Here is a 24,980-nt window from a genome sequence, read left to right as displayed (position 1 = left end):
TTTAATTTGACCATCTCTGTTTATTAAGTTATGGAATACTAAATAAATAAGTAATTAGATACCTTACCGTTATAGCGCTCATAAAGAATGATAAGAATAAGAATAATGTGTATTGCACTGGTTTAATTAATTAGTGCGTTTATTTAAGGTAATTATAAGCCCTATTTTATCAGTATGTCTGCACAACAGTTACAATGGTCAAACTACATTGAATTGTTCCCATTTTTTCTTTAATAGTTACTAACATTAGATATTTTAATGAGATATGGACCGCAAAACAAAAAATGTCCCTGGTTTTCATTTTAAAAATCAAGTCACCGAATGCAAGTAGTTGCCTTAGCTTATTTTGTTATGAGATGATGATATGAATTACTCTTCAAATTAGTTAATGTAATAGTCGTTTTGGTCTTATATTTTTTTCGGCAATAGCCCCTCCAAATGTCTGTGCACGTCCCTGGATGTTACCGACTTGAATGAGCCACAACTTAAAGTTATAGGCTAGTATCTCAAATGAAGTTAAACGCGGATTCATTCTTCAGATAACTTGGTCAGATAACTGAAAGGTCACGTTGATTTATTTTCAGCTTAAACACGAGAATAAGCAATGGAACCATTTCTGGACACCGTTTAAGGCTTTAAACTGAGTCAGTTGATTGTATTGTAATATGCACAATATCTAGCGCAGTTGTTGCTAATGTAAATCTAAAGCCCCACATTATTCCAACAGTGCAGCAGATAAGATATGTTCATGTAAAATGTAAAAAGCCGGTGTCCTAAGGGTAATAACTGATAAATCAGTCTCTTCACTTCGGGGGGTCAGTGTTTTAAACCTGTCACGGGAACATGTTCTCAAATAAACACTAAATTGAGTTATTAGTGAGCGCAGGGAGCAGCCGGTGTCCGCGCGGAGTTGAGATGTTAGTTCAGCGGAGACAGGGGGCGTGGCCTGTGGGGGATTATCTCGAGGTGCGACTCACGGATAGAGCTGTGATTGGTTGGCACTCCCGGCCAGCGGCACGCGACTATGGATGTCGCTATAAAGAATCCTCGCGTGCCTGTTCTTCAACTAAAACTAACTGTTGAGAGAACAGGGAGCAGCGCGCGGATAAAAGAAACAGAAACAGCGTCATTGTTGCAGCGGACAAAGATGGACAGCGTGCTGGACCCCTTCTCTGGACTCGACTCTTTCTCCTCCCCTCCTTACTTCGACGATGACGAGTTTTTCACGGACCAGTCCTCGAGAGACGGACACTTGGACACGGATGACTTTCTGGATGAGGACGTGGACTTCCTCACGAGTCATTTCCAAGACTACTACGGCAAAGACGGCCGAGCGGATGGAGACTACGACATGGGCAACCTGTCCTTCTCCTCCTCCTCCTCCACCTTCTCCTACGGCTGCGCGGACAGCACCTCGGAGCTGTCCCCGCGGATGGGGCACCACGGCGGGCCGTCGCTGAAGCGCAGGAGGCGGATGAGGTCGGACAACGAGATGCAGCACCTGCGGCAGGCGGCCAACGTGCGGGAGCGGCGCCGCATGCAGTCCATCAACGACGCGTTCGAGGGGCTCCGCACTCACATCCCCACCCTGCCCTACGAGAAGAGGCTCTCCAAGGTGGACACGCTGCGGCTCGCCATCGGGTACATCAACTTCCTCGCGGAGCTGGTGCAGTCCGACCTGCCCATCAGGAACGCCAACAGCGAGACGCATGCGCAACCCAAGAAGATCATCATCTGCCACAGAGGAACAAGTAAGTTCTCCTAAACACATCCAGATTCGGCCGCATACATGTGAGCTGGCGGCCCATGTACTGAGACCATGTGCCTCGTGTCATCTCCCGCTTTCCACACTGCAGCTAAACGAGTGGCATACTGGTTGCTCAAGACAAATGTTTTAATAATCTAAATCCAGTGTTGGCGCATAGTGATCTGCAGAAATGCCATGCATCATTTCTATTTTTGCAAACCTGAAAAGTCTTAATATGCTAATAAATATGATGATAAATCAAATAAAAATAGACACTAATGTTCCTCTCTTCTCTTCTCTCCCCAGGGTCTCCCTCTCCCAGCGACCCGGACTACGGCCTCCCCCCCCTGGCCGGGCACTCTCTGTCCTGGTCCGATGAGAAGCAGCTCCGCGAGCAGAACATCATCCGCACCGCCAAGGTGTGGACCCCCGAAGACCCCCGAAAACTGCACAACAAACCGGGCCTCACAGACATTGAAAACGAGCCTCCCTTCGGCCTGGTGGTCTGAACACCCTCCTGTGGCACGCGCTGTGTTAGTGCGTGGACATGAATGATGTTATTGATAATGCACTTGAAGGCGCATTGCAACATGAAATGTGGACACCATGTGAGCTCCTACGGGCTTTCTGTAAATACTTTTATCATGTTGATAATTTTATTTTGTAATTCAGGCAACTGGCAATCATGTATTTATTGTTTTTCACGAGTGATAATATACGTTTTAATTTAAATGCAATGAATGAGAGAAAACGTGTTTACGTTGTTGTACAATGATTTATATTTATAATGAATCTGCGAATAAAAGCACTTACTGAAAACACTTGTTGTTGTCTTGCTTAAATATGTTTTATTATTGTTTGGTCAGAATGGCATATGAAATCAGATATGTGCATTGTGCCTGGAAAGTCACTATTCATCTTCAACACGTTGGAAAGACATTCTCAGCACATGGATTGTTACCAATTAGTGACATTTAATCATAATAATAATAATAATAATACATTTTATTTTTAGGCGCCTTTCATGACACCCAAGGACACCGTACTATTTAAAAAAAAAAAAAAAAAAAAGCTAATAGGCAACAGAACAAGATAAAAACACAAACAGGAAATCATGGAGGAGACAGTCAAGTGGACACAAATGAAACATATAATGGGGTATATATTTAACAAAATATCTAAGCAGTATGCGTTCTCCCTTTAAAGTACTTTGGAGTGTTGTCTTCAAATGTGCTACAACAACATCCTATACTGACTACTTCATTATCTAACAGCAACTGGTTTGAATGGAGATAGACTTTGAATGAAACAATGGTGAACAACTGATGACCAGAATGAAATGCATCATAAACCTGTTATTTCAAAACGTCTTGAGTTTAGTAACACGGTCAAAGCTCATGTTGTTTTATCATAAGGACCTTTATGTGTGTCAGTGCTGATACCTGACTCTGAAGCATCCTGCCTCATCTTAACATGTATACTGTACTCGCCTTGAACTCAATGTAAAGTGATCTAAAGAATATTGCTTTTCTGAACATGCAAAGGCTGTGGAGTAAATCATGAGGATAGTTCACACACATCAGCCAACACCGGAAGTTGCTGCGGGTCATATGTACGTACTGACGAAAAGACAGTTGCCGTTTAGGGCAATAATAACGCTGTTTATTATCAATAAATAAAACGACGTAAGAATAAATATGCTCATAGAGACAACAAGTGACAATTATTTAGTGAAATATAGAGCATTATAAACATGTTGCCACCATCACTGATGTGATGAACTGTCCGGGTGGGGGTCTGCTGCCACATCTGACTCTGCTCCATGCAGATGAACAATCCGTCATAGATCCGTCTGGAGAAGCTGCGGCTAATTAGCACACACTTGTAGGTTTCACGGAACATGCATTGGTCCAGACAGAAATGCAAAAAGTCTTTCAACTGTCTCCCCTCAGTCTGAATTAGACAGTACAGCCACATATTGTGACATAAATATGCAAATGAGATGCTAATGGAAGCCTGTATACCCACAACAGCTGAAGGTGTTTTAAGCGCACGCGGGCGCGCACAGGATGGTGGGAAGCTGTTGAATGCGGCTCTGTGCTGCCAGGTGCTGCCGGGACACATTTTCCCGTGGTAGCGGCATCTCTCCAACATGTGTCCCCGCGCACGGCTTCCTCTGCGGCCGAACCCCCCCCCCCCCCCCCCCCCCCCCAGCCCGCATATATGAACCGTGTGGCCCCCAGAGCTGAAACACAAGTCTGAGGGGACATGCTGCTGCAGGGAGAGTGGATTTTAAAAAGCTCCAGCACCACAGGTGGGCTTGCTCAGATTTATTAATCCAACTATTATAAAACAGTTGTGCAATAAATAATGCTATTTTACTTTTTTCATTGAGACAATAATTGAAGGTTAAATGTAATGTATTTTAAACATGTTGCAACATGTGGCTTTTTTCCTTTCAGATATTGTGAACAATCAGTCATATGTTCATCTTTAAATGCACTGAGAACATTGACTTTAATTTAATATATTATTTAGACGGTTTACACATAGTTGTATTAGGATAGTTGAAAGCAATAATACTACATTCAACCTAATGTGTTTTATTTAAACCTATTTTGTATATCGCTTTCAATTTCAATTTGTTCTGCATGGGTAATGTGTAAATGTAATATATACATGAGTTGGTCTAGACGAAATAGTCTCTGAGTAAGTAAGTAACTATTATTTATGTTTTTTATTTTTCCTCCAGGATGCCACTTTGTTCTGCTGTTTGACCTCAAGGTTGTGTGTCCCTCTCTTCTCAGCTTCCTCTGTGAGTCCGTCCGCTCCTCAAGCGCGACAGGAGCATGTAATCCGATTACAGCCAGTGGAAAGTCAAATGTTAGAGAGTGAATGCTGGGCAGCTTCATTTCTTTGGCAGGCGCCTCGGTTCCACTTTGTGTCGCAGCAGAGCCGCGGTTAAAACAGTGGTAGCATTGTGTTTCTGCACCTCAACGCCTTTGTGCCGCTGAGTGCGCAGCCCAGAGATCCTCTGGTTGGAAGGAGCGAATGGAACTCTCCCGGGCTATCTGTCTCTCCGGCCGCGGCGGCGGGCTTGGCAAGGCTTTACAGGGCACGAGCACTTTACTGTGTGACAGCTTTTATTAACTCTACTTCTCAGCAGGCCGGCATCAGAGGGCGCGTTAAGCGGTCATTTGGAGGAGAAAGAGCCGCGCTCAAAGGCCGCTGGTTCAGCATGTAGGGAGCGTGCTTTGTAGGATGTTAGGTAGTAACATAAAAGGGCCGCAATGTGTGGAAAGAATATTATAATGTTATTATGTTTCAGATTTAACTCAGCATTGTGATGATACATTCGGATTTCACTAAAAAAGGAGGAAATACATCTGATTTAACCTTATTTAAAAAAACAAAAAACGATATTATGTTTGAAATATGGAAAATCCCACTGTACAATTCTGAGATAAAACCATGAATTTGATATGTGAAACGTATACGTGCAATACAATTCATTACATTAAATTACATTTTAGGCTTAGAATATCATTTCAGTCGTTTAAATCATTATTGAAGACATCAGAAGAAGACGTCAGTGACGCAATGAGTTGAATCAGGACTGTATGAACTCCAGTAAACTAGCAGCTTCACTTGTTATACATTTCAGATCCTGTCATGTATTCCTATACATGACTGAGTATAGGATACTGATGTGAAGATTAAAATAGCACAATGTAATATAAAGATGGAACAGCCACCCGCTGAGGCCTACTCTGAAGGAGATCTTCTTAAAGGCTTATTTTGATTTTATATTTTCTCATCCATAAATATATTTTGGAAATATATTGATGTGATATATATTTACTCTGCCTAATGAAAATATACATTTGAAAAATGCTTTAATAATTCAACATTATAATTGTTTGATATGTTCAAAACGTGTTCTGGACTTTTAGAACAGACACAAATCTCAAATGAATAAAATCACCGCAAATGAATTGTCTTACATTGAACCGTAAACCGATGACTCATGTTTCTTCTGCATCTATTAATGTACTTTAAGAGCTAACATCTAATTAAAAAGACTTTCTTGGATTTTTTTTAAACAGAATATGAGTTTATTAAGGATTCAACTTTTGTTTAAACTTTTAAAATGTAATAAGAGACGTTTGAGTGGTTATAGCCTACTAATTATTTAAAAATCATAACTGATAAACGGTTTGAGTCAGCAGCGCAGCTTTGTGGAGCTGTTGCTCTGTGAATATGCACAACACCGCAGAGAGAATATCAATGAGACATGTCCCCCTCCCGCAGAGACATGTGCTGCTTTCTGGCTCCTCAGAGCAGAGCTTTCCCGCGGAGTAGTCCTACTGCGGAAGGTCGTTAGCAGGAGAAGGCTGAGATTGGCACTTTTACGCACCAGCGGCTGTCAGTATGGGTTTGCGCTCATTTCTAAAAGCTAAATCAACAGGTGATAAATGAAAAAGCCATCATGTCAAACAAGTGTGCAGTGGACGGGATGAGTGTCGGTGTGAAGCTTTAGTTCAACAGCTTTGACTGATGCATTAACGAGAGGAAAGTGAGAGGGTCTAAAGCCGTTAAAGCCGCGCTAAGCCGCGAGCCCGTGTGTTGGCGCGCAGCGAGAGACGCTAACACGCATCGGCTGGATGTCCAGATGATCTCGCTTCGGAAACACAGACCCTGGATCATAATTAATAATAGTTTATTTCTTATTTCATGCCCAACATCGGTTTGGCAGCCGTGGTGCTGCACTGCCCGGACTCTCAGCTCCATGCCATGCCGGAACAGAGCTCTCCTGTTCGGGGAGGCTGACGAGAGAGGAGCCGCTGTAACTAACCAACGAGTGTGTACAGAGAGAGCAGGAAGCAGAGGGAGGTGTGAGGCAGGGAGGCAGGGAGGCAGGGAGGGGAGTGAGCTGCGAGCATTCTCCCTTCCCGTGCGCTCTTTCCTTTCAGACGTGACCTTCCAATCTAAATTACATTTTTATGAGGCTCCCTGGAACAGATCCCTGCGCGCCGTGTTTCTCCGGGGATGCACCTGCAGTTGAAACTTTGTCTCTTTTCATGTCCTCACGCCTGAGTCCCTGGACAGCAGCTGCCTAAAAGCAAAAGCAAAGAGAGAGGCCCTTGCAAGTGTCTTCGAGACGGGTTGGCACCGTGTTCCGCGTCTTTAATGTTCCATCAGCCTTTTGTCCGGGACACAATATGCAACTGTAAAGCATGTGACGTTTTGCAATAATAAAACACATTTTCAATGACGTGACACCGGCTGAAAGCGCAGCGCGGGCCAGCCAGGCTAAACATGTCGCCGCGTTTGTTTTGTGCGCCCCCGCAGCCAATTAACAGCGAGGTCCTTTCGCCGCGCCTTGATAAGCCAATTAAATTTATGTCTTCTATGTTTTTTCAAGGAGAGAAAGGAGGTGGCTTTGGTGTGTTCTCCTCCTCGGAACGGCCATTTCCTTGCCATCACCTGGCGCTTTCTCCACAAGAGAGCAAGCCGCGGTGCCCCCCGCGCCATACGGCTCTCACCATCCTTCTCCATTATCTCCCGCGTTGATCCGTCATTACCGGGATTTAACAAATCCTTTATCAGCTGTGTTTTGTGTCATATTTTTATCTGCAAGATTAAGCAGATGCTGCGATTGTACGATCGAAAGTGTAGGGCTACTCAAGGCTGAAAGAGAGACAGGCACTCGGAGAGAGAAAAGCTTTGGGCACATCTTCAGAGGAATAAAACATTTAGGAGCCATAAACAGACTTCAACCTGCTCTGTTTCAGCCTTTGTGTTGTTTGTGAATAATTAATGTTAATAGGGACAGGTTTGTATACTTTGAATGCGGGACCACAGGTGCGGAGTGACAGGATGAATAACCGGCCCTGATTTTTGCCAAAGCTCGAGGGCACTTGTCCAGGGTCTCCAAGCTGATGGAAAATATTGTCATCTCTTTGATTCGCAGCATTACTTTCACGGAGCACAAAGCCGGGTGATGAAAAGCTTATGTTGGAGTGAAACAGGGCGATGACGGTGGCCGCTTCAGACTGCTGAAAGAAAGAAAGGGGGCGAGTCAATGGCAATGCGCGCTTCTGGTTGTGTGCGCAAGTGCTCCATCTAACTCAAATAAAGGAGCCTTTCCAACTTTTAAAGGACCACTTTTTGCCCGTAATAAAGGCCGGACGGCTGTAGCCATTAAGCATATGGTAAGGCGCTGGTCTTTTGTCCCAGGGAAGCCCTTGAGATACTAACTTCTGTTCTTTTGGGGATATTTAACTTCTGAAAAGCTCCAACTTTATGCGCCGGCAACAAGTGGCTCCGGGGCGCACGAGCAGCGTCCCCCATTGAGGGAACCAGGGAGGCCGGGAGAGAAGAATGAGTCAGTAAATAACCAGAGGGAGGGGCTTACTTCTTAATGACACGCCTGTCTTGCATTTTAGGGAAATACTTGATATGTTTGAACTGGAGAGATGCGTTAGCTTTGATATGTTCCAAAGGACTGTCTTTTGGTGCATGGATATCCATGGCAACGCATGGACACACTGGGACAGACGTGTGTGTTGATGGAGTATAATATAACTCCAGAATAAAACAAGATTAATTATCCATAAATATAACGTTTGCACCCCTCTCATGATATAGACTGTTGTTATTGTTTTATAATCAAAATATAGTGTATATTATCTCTGTATTGTACACAAGAAAGGATCATTTAAGGGAATAGGTCGAAATGAAATTTGTACCAAGGGACATTTCTCTAAAAAGGGAATTCTCCACATGAACTCTTATTTTGGATGCAGTGCATTCATGCGTAAAGCTGATGGCGTGTTTCTAGTTTGGCCTTATTGCGTAATGGTGCGTCTGCTGCTGCTGCTGCGCGCTGGGATACTGTACCGGGACTTGACTGCGTCTGCCTCCTCCAGCAGAGCACCGCAGACATGTGATGTGTCTGATCAACACACAGCACCAGTTATTTGTCCCAAACGAGACTTTATGGAAGAAGCCTTCAAATATGAAACGACGGCTCCACCAAAAGCTTCAAATCATGCATACACACATTACGCAGACTTTTGAATATAAACTCAAAATAATCACTTTACCAAGAGTTGAAAATAATACAATAAAAGAGAGATTTGACAAGAGAACTTATTTGCATTAATTTAGTTTTGTATTTTCAGCACTCGTGTCCAAATATTGGAGGTTAAATAACATTTTAAGGGAAACATTTGACAGGTTTTTTTATTGTGTTTTATTTTAATATCAAAACCAATACGTCTTAAAATGGAAATAATGTTTTTGAAAATGATGGACCTTTTTGGAAAAAGTATGTCAAATCTTTATTTGGGACAGTTACCGTACATCTTTCGTCTAATATCTTTCTTAGTCTGCTGTTTTCATATTTGTAATTTCCAACTTCACACCACGACACAGTCCGAGCAGAAGGAAAGCCTATTTGTATTGTGGCATCAGAAATAAACAACAGCCTGCTCGGTGCAGCCGGTAAACTGTGGTTGTGCGCGACGTCTTGTGACGGAGCCAGCTGGCCGCCTCTGGCCTCTGTAAACCCCCCCCCCCTGGTGGACGGAACACGGCGGGCTGACCTCCGCGCTGGAGGACGGGAGATGGGCCTTTGAATGAATTAGCCATAAAGACGTCTTGCTATGATCATTGTTGCGGCTGAAAGCAGGGTGGATATGAGAGGCATTGTGCACAGCTTTTGCGTGCCCCGTCATGAAATATTACAGTCCATTCACGAGGAAGCCCTATTGAAAAGATATGGAAATGAAGCAGACTGATTCCAGAGTTAGGCACAAGACAAAGGCAATACATACATAAATGCAGGCCTTATGAATAAGGTGCCTCCTATTGCATTGTCACAGACATGATGAAAGTGAAGCAGTGATTTCTGCACTGCTGAATGTTCTGAAGAGTGGTGGAAGAAGTATTCAGATGCTTTACTTGATTAAAAGTACCATTACATTATTGTCAAAATACTTCATTACAAGTAAAATCCTGCATTCAAGATCTTACTTAATTAAAAGTACAAATTATTATTAGTAAAATGGATTTAAAGTATACAAAGTAAAAGTAATCATTGTGCAGAAAAATTGCCTTTATGTGTGATTATTTTTATATTTATATATGTGACATTTTGTTGCATTTTACTGTTGTAGACTAACAACGTTCTGAATAGAATATTTAAATGATTTTACTCTTTTGTGACTTCAAGTCCACTAGTTACTTTTTTAGATAAATATTTTGTTAAAAGCAGTTTAATAAATGTAGTGGAGTAGAAGTATAAAGTAGCATATTGAAATACTCAAGTAACCCTCAACATTGTACTTAATTACTTCCCACCTCTGGTTCTGAAGCTCAGCGCGCAACCCACACGCGTTGACAAATGATCTATTTTCTTCTTATTTTTTTAAAGTCCCTGAAAAATTCAACAAAAGTGATAAATTACAAATATGCAAATTTTAGTCACGGCCGTTTGTACGTGTGCGTCTCCATCCATCTCCACATTCTGCGCTGCTGATCCCCGTCGTGCGCAAAGAGGACCGTTCAGACCGGGGTCTTTGTTCCCCTCCAACACTGACTTCAGCCTCCAGGAAAGGGAACTTTTTTTTTTATATACCCCCACCCTCCAAATGCCCATCCCTTGCTCTGGCAGTTGCCAGGCTTCAGAGTTGTAAAAGCATGCATCATTTTTCACCAGCTCTCCTTATGATATCCACAAAAGCGGCTGCTATGGAACAGCCTCTCCGCTTGTTCGCTGGCTTGAACTTCACTGATGTCCGACTGCTCTCTTTTCCTCCGTCTGAACGCTGCGCAGCGGGGATGGATTTGCAAGACAAATGCAGCTGTGTGTGTGAGAGGGAGTCAAGTGGCACAACAAGGCCGTTTCAGTCAGCCGATGGGATGGAGAAAAGTCAGCATTATGCGCACGTCAAATCAATCAAAAACAAAAGCCTGCATGCAGAAAATACTGAGTTTCTAGAGTCAGAATAGCAGCTCAAGTTTGGTCACATTTAGAAGACTGGAAAGCAATCTGTTGTTGCAGCAGAGAGAGTTAAAACGTGTCAAAATACTGTAGGATCTGCAGATATGATGGTGTTTAATCCGAATAAATAAAGATACTGTCCAATAAAGAAGTCTTGCTGAAGTAGCTTTAACAAGTGGAAATTCTTACGAGAAATGTAAAAGTGTGTATTGGTAGGTTAATCTCTGGAGAAAATACAGAACAAATAATACATATTTCTTTCAGTATTTAGGATTTTATTAAACATATTCAAAATATAGTTTGAATTAGTTGCAGGTAAATAGTATATAACGGTAACATTACTGATTAAATATAAATGTAAGTGAAGTCAAAGGATGTGGCAATGATTGACTGAATAATGGATAGAGCTTTTTTGAAAAGGCATTACTTTATCTGAGATGGTGCGTATTATTTGTATTTGAAGGTCCTGTGAAAAATATTCTTCAATGTTTAATTCCACAAGTGATGGTCTCCTCCGTGAAGGAATGCTGATTCAGAGTCAGGGATACACACTCTGTCCCTCCAACACATCCTCACTCCCAGGTCGGCCTATGTTGACGTTATGTCAAGTCCCCTGTGTCGGCTTTTTCCAACGCAAGGGGGGGGGGCCTTAGAGTCCATTTTCAACGCAAGGGGGGGGGGGGGCCCTTAGCATCCATTTTCAGCTTTCCGGGATGTCCATATGCTTCTATGGACGCTCATGGACGCACGGCATTCGTTTGTGTCGACTGCCCTTAAAGGCAATGTGAGTGTCCATTCTCATTGGATAACGGAGAATTGTACACCTGGAAGTAAGTATTCCCCTTACTGTCGATTTATTTTACAGTGATATTTGCACTACTCATCGACTAAAAAACACCAGATTATCCTTGTTAATTACACAACATTGATTGGTTTAAATTGTGTGCAATGCTTTTGTATTTTTCCCCTTCGATTCGGAGAAACAAATCTTTTTTCGGAGTAAAGGATGGCAGAAGACACTACACTACCCAGAATCCCCAGCTATCGTTTGGACTACACCATGTGCTCTGTTTGACGTCGTGATCTTCAAATTTCTCCCTGCAGAAGAAAAAACATGGCCGAACTTCGTTTTATTCTCGGTGTAAAATGCCTATTTTAAAGTTAGTTTGGCCATTAAAATGCGTTTTGATGTCATTTGATGCGAGAAATATGAGTTGTTATTTCAGATTATGTGTGCAGTGGATATACATGATCTTTAGTTTGCTAGTTATACTTCAGGAAATTGCGTCCATAACGTTTTCATTGTTACCAAGGTGGTTGCTTGGGACGCTGCTATCGATATTATTTCTGTTATGTTGTGTAACTGTTTAATGGTGTTATCTTTATTTCTACCCCCTTCCCCGTCAATGTATAGTGTTGGTCCACAGCGCAAACATATTAGTTTAACAAAATCCGCATCTAAAGATAGCCTACGTTATTTCCCGTGTGCAATTCCAGTCTCACAACTCACAGCACTTCGTCATTAACAAATACCGGAAACAGACCCGAAAACATTTTTTAAAAATAATACTTTATTCCGAGTGTGCTTGCTTTTCTCTTTGAAAGTCATCACATACCGGCATTGTAATACACGGTTCGGCTGCATTAAATATTACATATCTGCCGTAGTTCTGTATTTATAGAGCCCTGATGAGAAGACTTCTAGAAAAACATGAGGAACTGAAAACGTGACGTGGATCATAAATATATCAGCCATTAAACAACATCTTACATTTCTTTTCACACAATACGTCTCCTTGCAGTATCAACACTAATTCGGCTGACTTTTATATTTGATCCAATTGGTAGATAGGCTGTATTTACACCATAAAGGTGCACAGCTGATTTAACCTAGTGGTTAAAGCATGTTATTGAATTTCATTGTTTTTATTATTAGATATTAATAGGATCCCTATAAAGTATATTCATTACTCGTTATTCTCTACTAATAGTTCATTAAAGACTGTATATAATGACTATTTTGCACATCCCTTTCAAGATTTCAAGATTTTCTAAGGTTTATTGACATATATAGGCCTACACAACTATAGTGTGCATTGAATGAAAAACTTGGGTCGCAGGTTCCTCAACAGTGCATTACAAGACATCTATCAATATTTGTGCATACCTCCAGCAATGTTAATAATAATAATAATAATACATTGCATTTCGAAGCGCTTTTCCAGGTGCTCAAAGACGCTTTACAGTGGTGATAAAACATAATAAAATAGAATTTAAAAGTTATTAGAACAAGATAAAATAACATTTAAAAGTTATTAAACAGCAATACAGCATAATTCACAGATTAAAAGCCAGTCTGAAGAGGTGTGTTTTGGTCAGTGTTTTGAAAGTGGGGGGGTCAGTGCAGTCTCTGATGTGTTGTGGGAGGGAGTTCCAGAGGGTGGGGGCAGCGATGGAGAAGGCTCTGTCCCCCCAGGTTCGGAGCTTGGTTTTCTTGGGGATAGAGAGGAGGTTCGCTTCTGATGAGCGAAGGCTGCGGGAAGGGGTGTAGTGGTGGATCAGGTCGGAGAGGTAGGGGGGAGCCTGGTTATTGAGAGCTTTGTGTGTTAGCAGAAGGATTTTGAAGTGTATTCGTTGACGAACAGGGAGCCAGTGCAGGTTTTGAAGGACGGGGGTGATGTGGTCTCTGGAGCGGGTGTGGGTGAGGAGGCGGGCAGCGCAGTTCTGGATGTATTGTAGTTTATTTAGGATTTTGGATGATGAACCATACAGGATACTGTTGCAGTAGTCCAGTCTTGAAGTGACAAATGCGTGGATGAGGGTTTCAGCAGCCGGGAAGGTGAGTGGGGGACGGAGGCGGGAAATGTTTTTCAGATGGAAGAAGGCGGTCCTGGTGATGTGGTTTGTGTGTTTGTCAAATTTGAGCTGGCTGTCAAAGATTACTCCAAGGTTGCGAATGTGAGGAGAGGGGGTTAGAGTGGTGCTGTCAAGGGTGAGGTTGAAGTTCTGAGTGGTGTTGGTGCGGGATGGGGGTCTGATTATGATGATATCAGATTTGTCGCTGTTAACTATGTTGAAGCACTTATTTTAACTGATATTATACATAATGTATTATACTCTTATAAGATGTATGTAGATATTTCATCTCCGGCCTTGTCAGGTATTGAACAATCAATAAATAAAGAACACAGAATTGTTAAATATAAAACACAGAATTTATGTGATTATACTAAATTATTTACAAATAAACACCACTGCATATTTAACTGTTACACATGCTGATGTAAAGCAAATATTCCAACTTGGGATAAAGTATATCTTATCTTAAGCTGATCGGTGGCTACTGCCATATTTGCAAAATGTGCCTCTGAACCTTGACAAGTGCATGTTTCAGGCTTATCAATTAATGTAATGTAATGTTATCAATTAACAACAGGGGTCACAAACATAAGACCAGCTGTTAAATAAAGCTATCAGGGCGTCCCATTGACTTGCATAGAGCTCCCTGAATGTTGGTAATAGACGAGTTGGGATTGCGGCGAAATTCTCTCCGCAGATTAATTCTCACAGCAGTTATCAACCTTTTTCTTACTCAATATCAACTCACACTTATTGTTTTTACTTCTTTATTTTAATTGAATAATGTAGGACTTTTGTTGCCGTCCTTTATGGGGAGAGTAGGGGCTCAGATTACTGAAATCTGTATTGTTTCATCGTTTTTTCCTTCTAATTTTGTATTCTTTTCTAAACCACACACTGCTATTTACTCAACAATAACACATAATTATCCTTGTGTTTATTTATTTGTATAATGTCGGACTTTTGGAGTCCGTCAGGACTGAGGGTCGGAGCAGCTCTGAGCTCCTGAGAATGTGTGTGCAAGGTCTGTGCCTGTGTCCCTGTGGGTCTCATTCCTGAGAATTTTACACCCGGAAGTAAGTATTCTCTCCGCTTTGTTCAAACCCCGTGATGAGTCCTCAAGCTCTGTGATTGGGTGGTTTAGTCGCAATGTACGCTGGGATATGGTGTTTATGTGATATGAAATCCGAAAACTTTTTTTAAAAAGTTAAATAAAACTTTATTCCGAGTGTTCTTGCTTTTCTCTTTGGAAGTCATCACATAACGGCATTATAATACACGGTTCGGCTGCATTAAATATTACACATCTGCCGTAGTTATTTATTTATAGAGCAATGATTAGAAGACTTCTAGACAAACTGGAAGAACTGCCGCCGAAACTGAATATGTGATGTGGATCATAAATATATCAGCAATTAAACAACATCTTCACAATATAAGTCTCCTTGCAGTATCAATACTAATTCAACTGACTTTTACATTTGATCCAATCAGTATATTGGTATATTTACACCATAACGGTGCACAGCTGATAGAAAGGGACACCTGGTGGTTAAAGCACGTTATTGACATGCATTATTTTTATTATTAGATATTAATAGGAGACACAGACAGACACACTAATAAAGATTTATTTAAACATTAACTATACTTTAGGTTAAGGTCTTATTTTGAATAAGAAAAAAGCTTTGGGGGTATAAATATGAAGCCTGACAAAGTACTAATATATTGCTTTCCTGCAATGTTAACTACTGTATGTGTAAGCACTTATTTTAACTGATATTATACATATGTATTATACTCTTATAAGATGTATGTAGATAGCATAAGAAATGTGCAGAATACGACAGTTTAATGGTGGAGGTATACACACATATTCATAGATGTCTTGTAATGCACTGTTGAGGAACCTGCGACCCAAGTTTTTCATCTCCGACCTTGTCAGGTATTGAACATTCAATAAATAAAGAACACAGAATTATTAAATATAAAACACAGAATTTGTGTGATTATACTAAATGATTGACAAATAAACACCACTGAATATTTACAACTGTTACGCATGCTGATGTAACGCAAATTTTTCCAACTTGGGATCAAGTATAACTTATCTTAAAATGATGGATGGCTGCTGCCATATTTGCCTCTGAACCTTGACAAGTGCATGTTTCAGGCTTATAAATGAACAACAGGAGGGGTCACAAACATAAGACCAGCTGTTAAATAAAGCTCTTCTGATTAGCTGCATGTGGGTATATATATTAATGCTGCCCATTATGGGCACAAGCAATTTTCACCCATTTATTAATTATATGTTTTAAATTTGAGTGTTTCCTATCCCCTAAACCTCCAGGGAAGTACACAGTTTAATACCGGCAACTTCTTATTATGGGAAATATGAAAACGTCTTTTAAAACTACAATTTGCAGTAGAGACGTGCCATAGAGCATGTTGCGAAACACACAATAGCCAGCATGTGTAGTTCTGGGTACGGGGTGGGGGAGGGGGGGACGGGGTGGATCCGTTCAAATCCAATTTTGGACAGTCTGCCGTGGTTCCATCCCATTTCAAAGTGCTGTTCAACGCTCGGCGTAACGCTCGGCGTAACCCTCGGCGCACACTCAAACATCCAATCACAGAGCTTGAGGACTATCACGGGGTTTGTCAAGCGAAGCGGAGAGAATACTTACTTCCGGGTGTAAAATTCTCTAAAGCAAATGAGCTGCTCCGACCCTCGGTCCTGACGGACTCCAACTTGTGTTTATTAATCAAACAAATAAATAAACACAAGGATAATTATGTGTTATTGTTGAGTAAATAACAGTGTGTGGTTTAGAAAAGAATACAACATTAGAAGGAAAAAAACGATGAAACAATACAGATTTCAGTATTCTGAGCCCTACTCTCCCCATAACTGATGGCAACAAAAGTCCTACATTATTCAATTAAAATAAAGAAGTAAAAACAATAAGTGTGGCTTGAGTTAGAAAAAGGTTGATAAACGCTGTGAGAATGGATCTGCGGAGAGAATTTCGCCGTGATCCCAACTCGTCTATTACCAACGTTCAGGGAGCTCTATGCAAGTCAATGGGACGCCCTGATAGTTGAAACTCGACGCTAAAGGGCCCCCTTGCGTTGGAAAGTGACGAAAGGGACCCTGACATAACGTCAACATAGGCCGAGTTGGGAGTGAGAATGTGTTGGTCAATCACTTGCACGTCACTTCTGGTATGATGGACATTCCCTTTCCGGTTAGATTTTCTTGTTAAAGTGTTTCATCAATTGTTAAAGTGTTTCATCAAATGTTAAAGTGTTTCATCAAATGTTAAAGTGTTTCGGCAATTGTAATTGTGTCTCAGTTCTTGTAAAAGTGTTTCGCTAATGTAATTTTGTTTTATAAAAAGTAATTTTTTTAATAAAATGTAATCTTTTTTAATAAAATGTAATTTTTTTTAATAAAATGTAATTTTTTTTAATAAAATGTTTCGCATCTTGTTAATTTATTTTTGTTAATGTTAAATTGTTTTTTCTTTGGTAAAAGTGTTTTTTCTTTGGTAAAAGTGTTTTGCTAATGTCATTTTGTTTTATAAAATGTAAATTTGTCTCAAGTTTTGTCAAAGTGTTTCACACATTTAATTCCCGTTTGCACTTCTCAGCCACCTCATGGTGGAGCTAATTGAATTACTTTGGTTACGGCTAACATATATTTATGTGTCAAAATGTTTAAAGTTGATTTCTTTTTTAAATTATATAATAATCTGGATATGTAAAGTAACTAAAGCTCCGTATAAATGTAGTGGAGTAAAAGTACAACATTGGCTTCTAATATGTGATGAAGAAGTATAACAAATATTTAGTTAAAGTACCTTGAAAGCTTAATTATTAATTATTATTAATAGAATACTTGATTACATGTACTTTATTCCAAATGTTAAACTTTAAATGTTTGTAAATAACAACATTTCCTGCATAAATAAAAAAAGCTTCTGTATAATAATAAAAAAAGAAGTACAGTTCATATGTGACATGTATAAAAGTGAAGGGTATGTGTAACAGGAGGTATAAAACATCCTGTCTCGAGTCAACCAATCTGTTTAAGATTTCCTTTCTCTGTGTCCCTGCCATGGGCGATTCTAGGGGGGCCAGTCCCTCAGTTACACTGAGCCCCCCCCCCCCCCCCTGTAAGAAGTCTATTTGTGTGGATATGACTTCAGCCCAACAGGAATGTGTTAAGTATTCAATCATGTCATTTAATACAATTCTAACAAAGATATACAATCAGATTCAAATGGCCGTATTTTATGACATAATACTGAAGCAAACATTTAGAAATCTTGAACACTGTCTTTGTCTCTTTTGTCCCATATGAAATGTCCCCTCTCACAACATAACTGAGCCAGAGTGAGTGAGCATCATCCTGCCTCTTCAGGTTCCCTCTGCTCACAGGCAACCGATTCTTGCTGTCATGTGTTTTTGGTTGGGAGCTTTAATGCCTGTGGTTAACACAAGCTGAAAAGATGTTCATGTTTTGTTCTACGACATAAAAACGGCGGTTGCTTACAAGTGTCTCAATGAAATGACTAAACACCATCACGCCCAACATTAGCCGCCTTTAGCTTAGCGGTGGTGATGCGCAGCCAATCTGACAGTGATTTAGTTCGTATAGAGCTAAACGTTAGCTTTTTACTTCTGGCGATTACGCTTTAAAGATTATAAATGTGGTGTCTTCTGACTGGCCATAAAAAGCGTGACCACATCACCCCAATTCTGGCCTCACTACACTGGCTTCCAGTTTGGTTCAGAATTGATTTTAAACTCCCTTCATTTGTTTTCAAAGCCCTAAATGGGCTGGCTTCTGCCTATATAGCCACACTCCTCCATCGCTACACCCCAGGCAGAGCCTTAAGTCTGCTGACCAGCTGCTGCTGATAGTGCCCAAGACCAGGCTCAAAACCCGAGGGCATTCGCAGCGGCAGGCCCCAGGCTCTGGAACACTCTGCCCCTCCATGTGAGGTCGGCTCAGACACTAGGCCTTTTAAATCCACACTAAAGAGTCACTTCTTCTCCCTGGCCTTCTAGTCAGAGCGGAGCATGACTCCTGACGTTTCCCTGTGTTTGATTTTTATATTTGCTGTTGTAATTTATTGTCTTCTGTTTGCTATCGCAGTAAAGTGTTTTTATTGTATGTACAGCACTTTGGCTCGACCAAAAATCGTTTTTAAAATGTACTATATAAATAAAACTTGATTTGATTTCATATGTGGAGATTATCCTGCTGAACATAACATGATTGTTTATAAAGGTTTGTTTCTCACAGATCTACTTTCTGAATTGTTCCCAAATCCTATTGCTTTGTTTCAAGGAGGCCTTTGTGATGCTCACTCCTGGGACGGCCGACACGTCATCCCTGAACCACTTTATACGAGCCACTGCAGCAGCACTTGATAAAGGTTCATGTGAAAACAGGTTTATTTCCTTTTAGAGTTTGTTTCTTCATGTTTGAAGGCATCAGTTGCAAAGTGCTTAAAGCATCAGCCTAACACCATGTGATGTAGCCTGTGGTCCCTGCAGCTGATGGCTCTGGTGGCTGGGGGCCAGAGCCCACTGGGACAGCTTCCAGCCTCAGAGGGCCGGTGATTAACCCAGGAGCGGTCAAACTCGGCAGGAAGTCCTCCGCAACCAGCCACTGCTTTTTATCCACTTTCCAATGGAACCAATTACTTTTACAGCGAGGCTCGGTGCCGACACTATATGTGTTGTTCTGGCAGACCAATAGAGTACGGCTGTGAAAGGAGAGGCAGACGTGAAGTAGGAAACCCTCCTGAGCTGCTTCAACAGGATGTAAAATATACCTAAAGTCTGTTTCCGTGGAGACGCAGTGGGAGAGCAGCATAAAGGACACACAAAGCCTTATAGAAAACGTATTGTTTTTACTAGTTTTATTACTCATTTACATTTTTCATATATATTTATTCATTGTCGAGAGCTGTCTATTCACTTTGCACATTGCATTGAGACAACTGTGGTGTGGTATACACAACACACACACACACACACACACACACACACACACACACACACACACACACACACACACACACACACACACACACACACACACACACACACACACACACACACACACACACACACACACACACACACACACATGTATTATGTCAACAGCTTTCACATAACTGCATGAGGTTAGTTTAAAGCAATAACATTACGTTTAAATACAAAAAATATTCGGTTGAACTTAATATTATTGCTTTCAACTAACCTAATACAATTATGGGAATTGGTTGACATTAAAAACTCAATTAAAGTCAACGTTTCAGTGCCTGGCAGCAGTAGCACCGGAGCACCGAAAACAATCACTATTCAATCCCATAAATGACCCTTTAAACCTTGAGGTGATTCATTTACTTCCTGCACTGACGGACCTGTCTGTGGCACGCGTTGAAACAACAACGCAGAGGAGGCTTTCTGTTGCTCTAGCATAGCAGCATTACTGCGTATTGTCTATTCATATATAACGTCATTTACTTTTCCAAAAGTGTGTACAGCAACAGTGAATCAAAGACTCACAGCATGATGAGCTTAACTTGAACAAATAAAACACATTTTAACATTTGTTTCTTGCTATCATCGTAAAAAGAAAGGAATGCAGGTCAAATATAATATGTGAAACAAGACTTGTCCAATGCCCTGTTATTGTCCTGTTTAATAGGCAGCTAAATGAAGCACTGAGCATTTGCACTGAATTGTTTGACAAGAACACAGCTATTTGAAACACTGAAAGGTGATGAAGGAGTGTATCCTCTGGGGAGCTGCAGACTACATGTGGATGGGTTATGGATCATCTAACTGCAATGAGGTCACGTTGCAGTTAGATCAGGACCAGGGGTTACCAAACACTGGGGTTCATCCTCTGCATACCAAAGGACCACGGCCATGCTGCTGGACAGACGGGACAGACGGGACAGACGGGTGTCAGACGAACCATTCTCTCGCCCGTACGTTGTCATTGTTAGGATTTGTCTGTGTTGGTATTTTTCTTGTCCTTTTCTATCTTTGGGTTTCCTGTTTTATTTTGTAAAGTGTTCACCCCCGTTTTCTGCCTGTTTGCTTTCTGTCGGTTTCCCTCTCTGATTACCCGATTGTGTTCACCTGGTACCTATGTGTCTTCTCCTCCCTCCTCACCTGTCTCGTGTGTATGTGACTCGTCCTGGGTGTATTGTCTGGTCTCTTTCCCCTGTGTTTTCATGTCTGTCGTTAGTTTCCTGGTGTGTCTCATTTCCTGATTGTTTTCACCTGTCACTCCTTGTGTGATAACTAAGTCTTTGTCGATATACGTATCATACTGTAGCCTTGAAATAAAGGAGTTTTTAGTTATATCTGCATTTGGGTCCTACTTCCAACACAAACCGTAACAGTCATGATGAATAGGATACACTTCTACAAAGAGCGTGACATCCCAGACTGGAGTAAAGCATGAATAAATGCACCTTTAGCGTCTCGTGTTTTCAGCCCTCTGATGTCTGTGAATACCAAAAGTCGCCACTGTGCCCACAAGCTCACTTTCTCCTGAGTCTTCAGTGACTTTCATTGACTTCCTGGTTCATTAGCATTGTTTTCCCACTCCAGTTGAGCTAAAAACATCTTCATGTATTTACATACATTACATTTAATAACTTCAATAACTCACCTCACAGTTCCAAGATATGTAAGTGTGGCCGGTGACCAGTTGGATATGTCAGTGATATACTGCCATTGATAAGTCATTTATTGTCATTGATCTTCTCTTTATAATGAATGAAGAATCATGAGTAGTGTTAGCATGTTAACTGTTGAGCATTCTACCTGTACATGTACTATGAAAAGATCCTATGTGTGCTATAAAACCTTCTTCTGCAGGACTTATTTAACTTCCCACCAAAGCCCCATCAATGTAGCCTATGTCCCGTGTTTGGTAAAGCAGCGAATCACCGCATCCTCCACTTCAAAGACCTCCATCAGCACCCTGTTCCACCATCAATTGCTAATTCATTGTGGTTAAAAAGAGCCATTGGTTTAATCCCATCCCAAGTCATTTTTTTGTTACCTATCAAAGTGAATGTTGGGTCCAGCCCATGGGAGGGGCGACATGACATTTCCACGGCGGCTTCTAAACAGGTCAGTCAGGGGAACCATGGAGTCCAAAGCGGTGGGAGGGGGACACTTTCAACCAAAACCGTGTAACTGAATCTAAACCAGTGGTTAAACCCATTCAGCAGTGCAGGAATGGGAGAGCCCTGACAATACAAAACCATTCATAGGCTAACACAGGCCGGTGGAATGAGCAGGGAGGGGCTTTAATCAGGCAGAAAGCTCTCAGCCCTTCAGACAGCCAGACTGCACATAAAGCCCGCATCCCCACACTTACATCTATCTCTCCGTGTTTGTTTTTCAGTGTGTGATGCTCGACTCTTTCATTCTTTTAGAGCTGGAGGAATAAGAAAAATGTAAAGGCGCTTCAGTTGGCAGTGGCTGATGGAGTGAAAGGGGAGTGAGGGGATGGAGAATGGGGGCTGAGAGTCAGTCTGCCCCCGGCCTGACCTGCAGCTTTCAGGGAGCTTGAACACATCAGAAATCCCATTGTGGGAGGTGATTAATTGAGAGTGATAACTTACCATGAACGCAGATTGTTATAGGCTTTAATGTGGTAGGCCTGGCTTTTTAAACGCTGCTTTCACGTAGCTTTGTAGTTCAGCATATGGGCCCAGACGTATTCAGTGACAAAAGACGAGCGGAAATTTATCACGCTTGTACGTCCTGCTAACAACGTGTTCTCTGGCTTAGTCGAACCCCCCGATCCTCTTTTAGCCTTACTGGCTTTGAACCTTAATGGGAAAACACGTTCATACAAGTTCTTGGTAGAAATATAGCTTTTATTATTTTCATAATTGATTAGTCTTTAATTACTTTTTTAATGAGATGTTCAGTGTTTCAACTTTATTTACAACAGCCTTCAACATGCTTCATTTCCTCAGGCCAACGAAACATATTCTAATAATTTGTAATAATGTGAAACGGAAAATAGAAAGCACTATGATTTGAGTGGCAGACAATAGAGGGTATTTGAGATAAGAAGTGTTGGAGAAATATGTTGCTCGGCCCATAACTCTGACCCGTGTGCTGCCCTCACTGAGCTCAGGCACCTGTAGCCGTGCTGCTGCGCTCTCAGTGCTGTGACTCCCTGTTCCTGCCGGTGGGCGTCAGGTGGTATTGTGCCTGGTTTATCTTGTTACGCAGCATGTGGATTCTTCTCTCAGAACCAGCTGAATACACGGGTCTGGCGTAGAGATCTTCAGAATTGGTTTGGCAGCCTCTGTGTCAACTCGTGACACACCACCTGTCTTGTGAATTCTCCGGCCGACGCTCCGAATACACCGTCAGTGTTTGCATCAAAGCTCCGGCTCCCCGTGTCTCTCTGAGTCCCGTCTCCTTTGCGTCACAAGTTTCCATCACAAGAAGGTTCATGCAAGTTCACGGACAAGGACTTTTCATTAGTGTTTTGTCGCATGTATTATATATAAACAGGAATACAAATGTGTGTAAAGTGCTGGACACGTCAAGAACATTACAAAAAGACATTAACATGTCAAATATGACAGTTTAGTGCAGGAGGTGCAAAGACGTGTGGATAGAGATGTGCCGTACAAAAGTGAGGCCAACCTGTTGACTAAGGTCAACTTTAACACAACATTATCAAGTTTATAATGATTTCCCATTGGCTGTCAATCAATCAATTAAATGGTATTGATATTAATAACCATTTATTCTCAGGGGTTTGACAGTATGTACAGCGTACGACCCCCACTGGGGAAATGCAAGAGAGCTCAGGGAGAGCAACAGAGAAAGGAAAGACAGGCGAGCAGTAGGTGTCGTGTGTGTACATAAACAAGACATAAGATGTACAACATATCAAATGACATCAATGATAATGTGAACATGATCAGGATCCAGGAGTTTATCAAATCATACTGTGGGCCCGCTCCAAAGCAACATACTGTGGGCCCGCTCCAAAGCAACATACTGTGGGCCGCTCCAAAGCAACATACTGTGGGCCGCTCCAAAGCAACATACTGTGGGCCCGCTCCAAAGCAACATACTGTGGGCCGCTCCAAAGCAACAGGTGCCTCCACGACTCGGGATGGAGACATAATATATATATCACACTGCTCTGGTTTCTGCACGGACCTCACAGCTGTTCTCTCTGTAAACATCGCGATGCCATGAAAGCAGTTTCTAAAATAATATCCAGGGGATGCATGCAGAGCTGTGATTGGCTGAGATAAGTCCGGCCGTGCGTCACGACTCTTTGAAACATCTCTGTTCCCGGAAATGCATCCGGAGGATCCGCGGACTGGCGCGGAGGACCCATCAGTGTATCCTCGGTTAGAGTCCCTCAACATGTCGCGCTGAAATTCATTTCCGGGTCACTACCGGAGGACCGAGGAGTCGAGGAGTCGAGGAGGGGAAATTAGACAAATGGGAAACCTTCACTGTGTCTACTTATTGGTAAAAAATAACTCTCAAGGATTTATAATGCGTGTCTCAGAGGTAGCACTCTAATCAATTAGTCAATACTCTAAAGACAGAACAATATAGGGCTAAGCTGTGGGAGACATGAGGACATCACAGCAGCCTGTGAAGGACCCCCTCTGATGTGTTTAGTCTTGCTGTCTGACTGGTCTCTGTCCCCAGCAGGTGTGACGTCTCAGTGGAGCACCACCTCTCAGGCCTGCAGCTCAGACCAAAGTCCTGGGCTCTGGACAGACGGAGACACGGAGGGGACAGAGAGGGACGCTCACTGTTTGCTTCTAGCGGTGTCAGGACCCCGGGGTCTTGTCTGCTGTCTCTTATCTGTCCCAGCTCAATTACTGATGTGTCAGCAGTGATCTATGAGCTGAGAGGGGCCGGGGGGGACCTGGTTAGAGGTGACCACGTGGCCAAGTCATGGAGGGTGAGTGTGATTGTGTGTGTGCACGGACTGGGGTGACCCAAAGCTGGTGGTGGTAGAGGTGGTGGTGTGTGTAGAAGTGGGGGAGGGGGGGTTGTATTTCTCAGGGTGCAGCGGCTGGAGGCTCAGAGCGCTGATAGATGTGGGCGTATGCTGACCTGTTCATACTCTCAATGTTTGAGGAGGAGGAGGAGGAGGAGGAGGAGGAGGAGGAGGAGGAGGAGGAGGAGGAGGAGGAGGGAGCTGTGACGACTAGTCGTGGACATGAGGTTACAAATAAAGCACTCCTGCATAAAAGATGAAAATGGTATGACTGCAACCAAAGAAACTAAAAAAAAACAAAGGTCATCCCCTGA

At 42.1% G+C, this 24,980-nt stretch overlaps 1 protein-coding gene across 1 annotated transcript; it reads left to right on the top strand.

Moving 5' to 3' along the window:
- The first annotated feature begins 1,147 nt into the window (after positions 1-1,147).
- On the top strand, positions 1,148-24,926 carry ptf1a (pancreas associated transcription factor 1a). The gene is made up of 5 exons (XM_034104215.2): positions 1,148-1,751; positions 2,054-2,250; positions 22,816-22,880; positions 24,372-24,627; positions 24,807-24,926. The coding sequence occupies exons 1-5, from the start codon at positions 1,148-1,150 to the stop codon at positions 24,924-24,926; spliced, it is 1,242 nt and encodes a 413-aa protein (XP_033960106.2).
- The last annotated feature ends 54 nt before the right edge of the window (positions 24,927-24,980 follow it).

This window comes from Pseudochaenichthys georgianus, chromosome 17, assembly GCF_902827115.2.
Source record: "Pseudochaenichthys georgianus chromosome 17, fPseGeo1.2, whole genome shotgun sequence".
Lineage (NCBI taxonomy): Eukaryota > Metazoa > Chordata > Actinopteri > Perciformes > Channichthyidae > Pseudochaenichthys > Pseudochaenichthys georgianus.
This window is presented reverse-complemented; position numbering and strand designations above follow the sequence as displayed.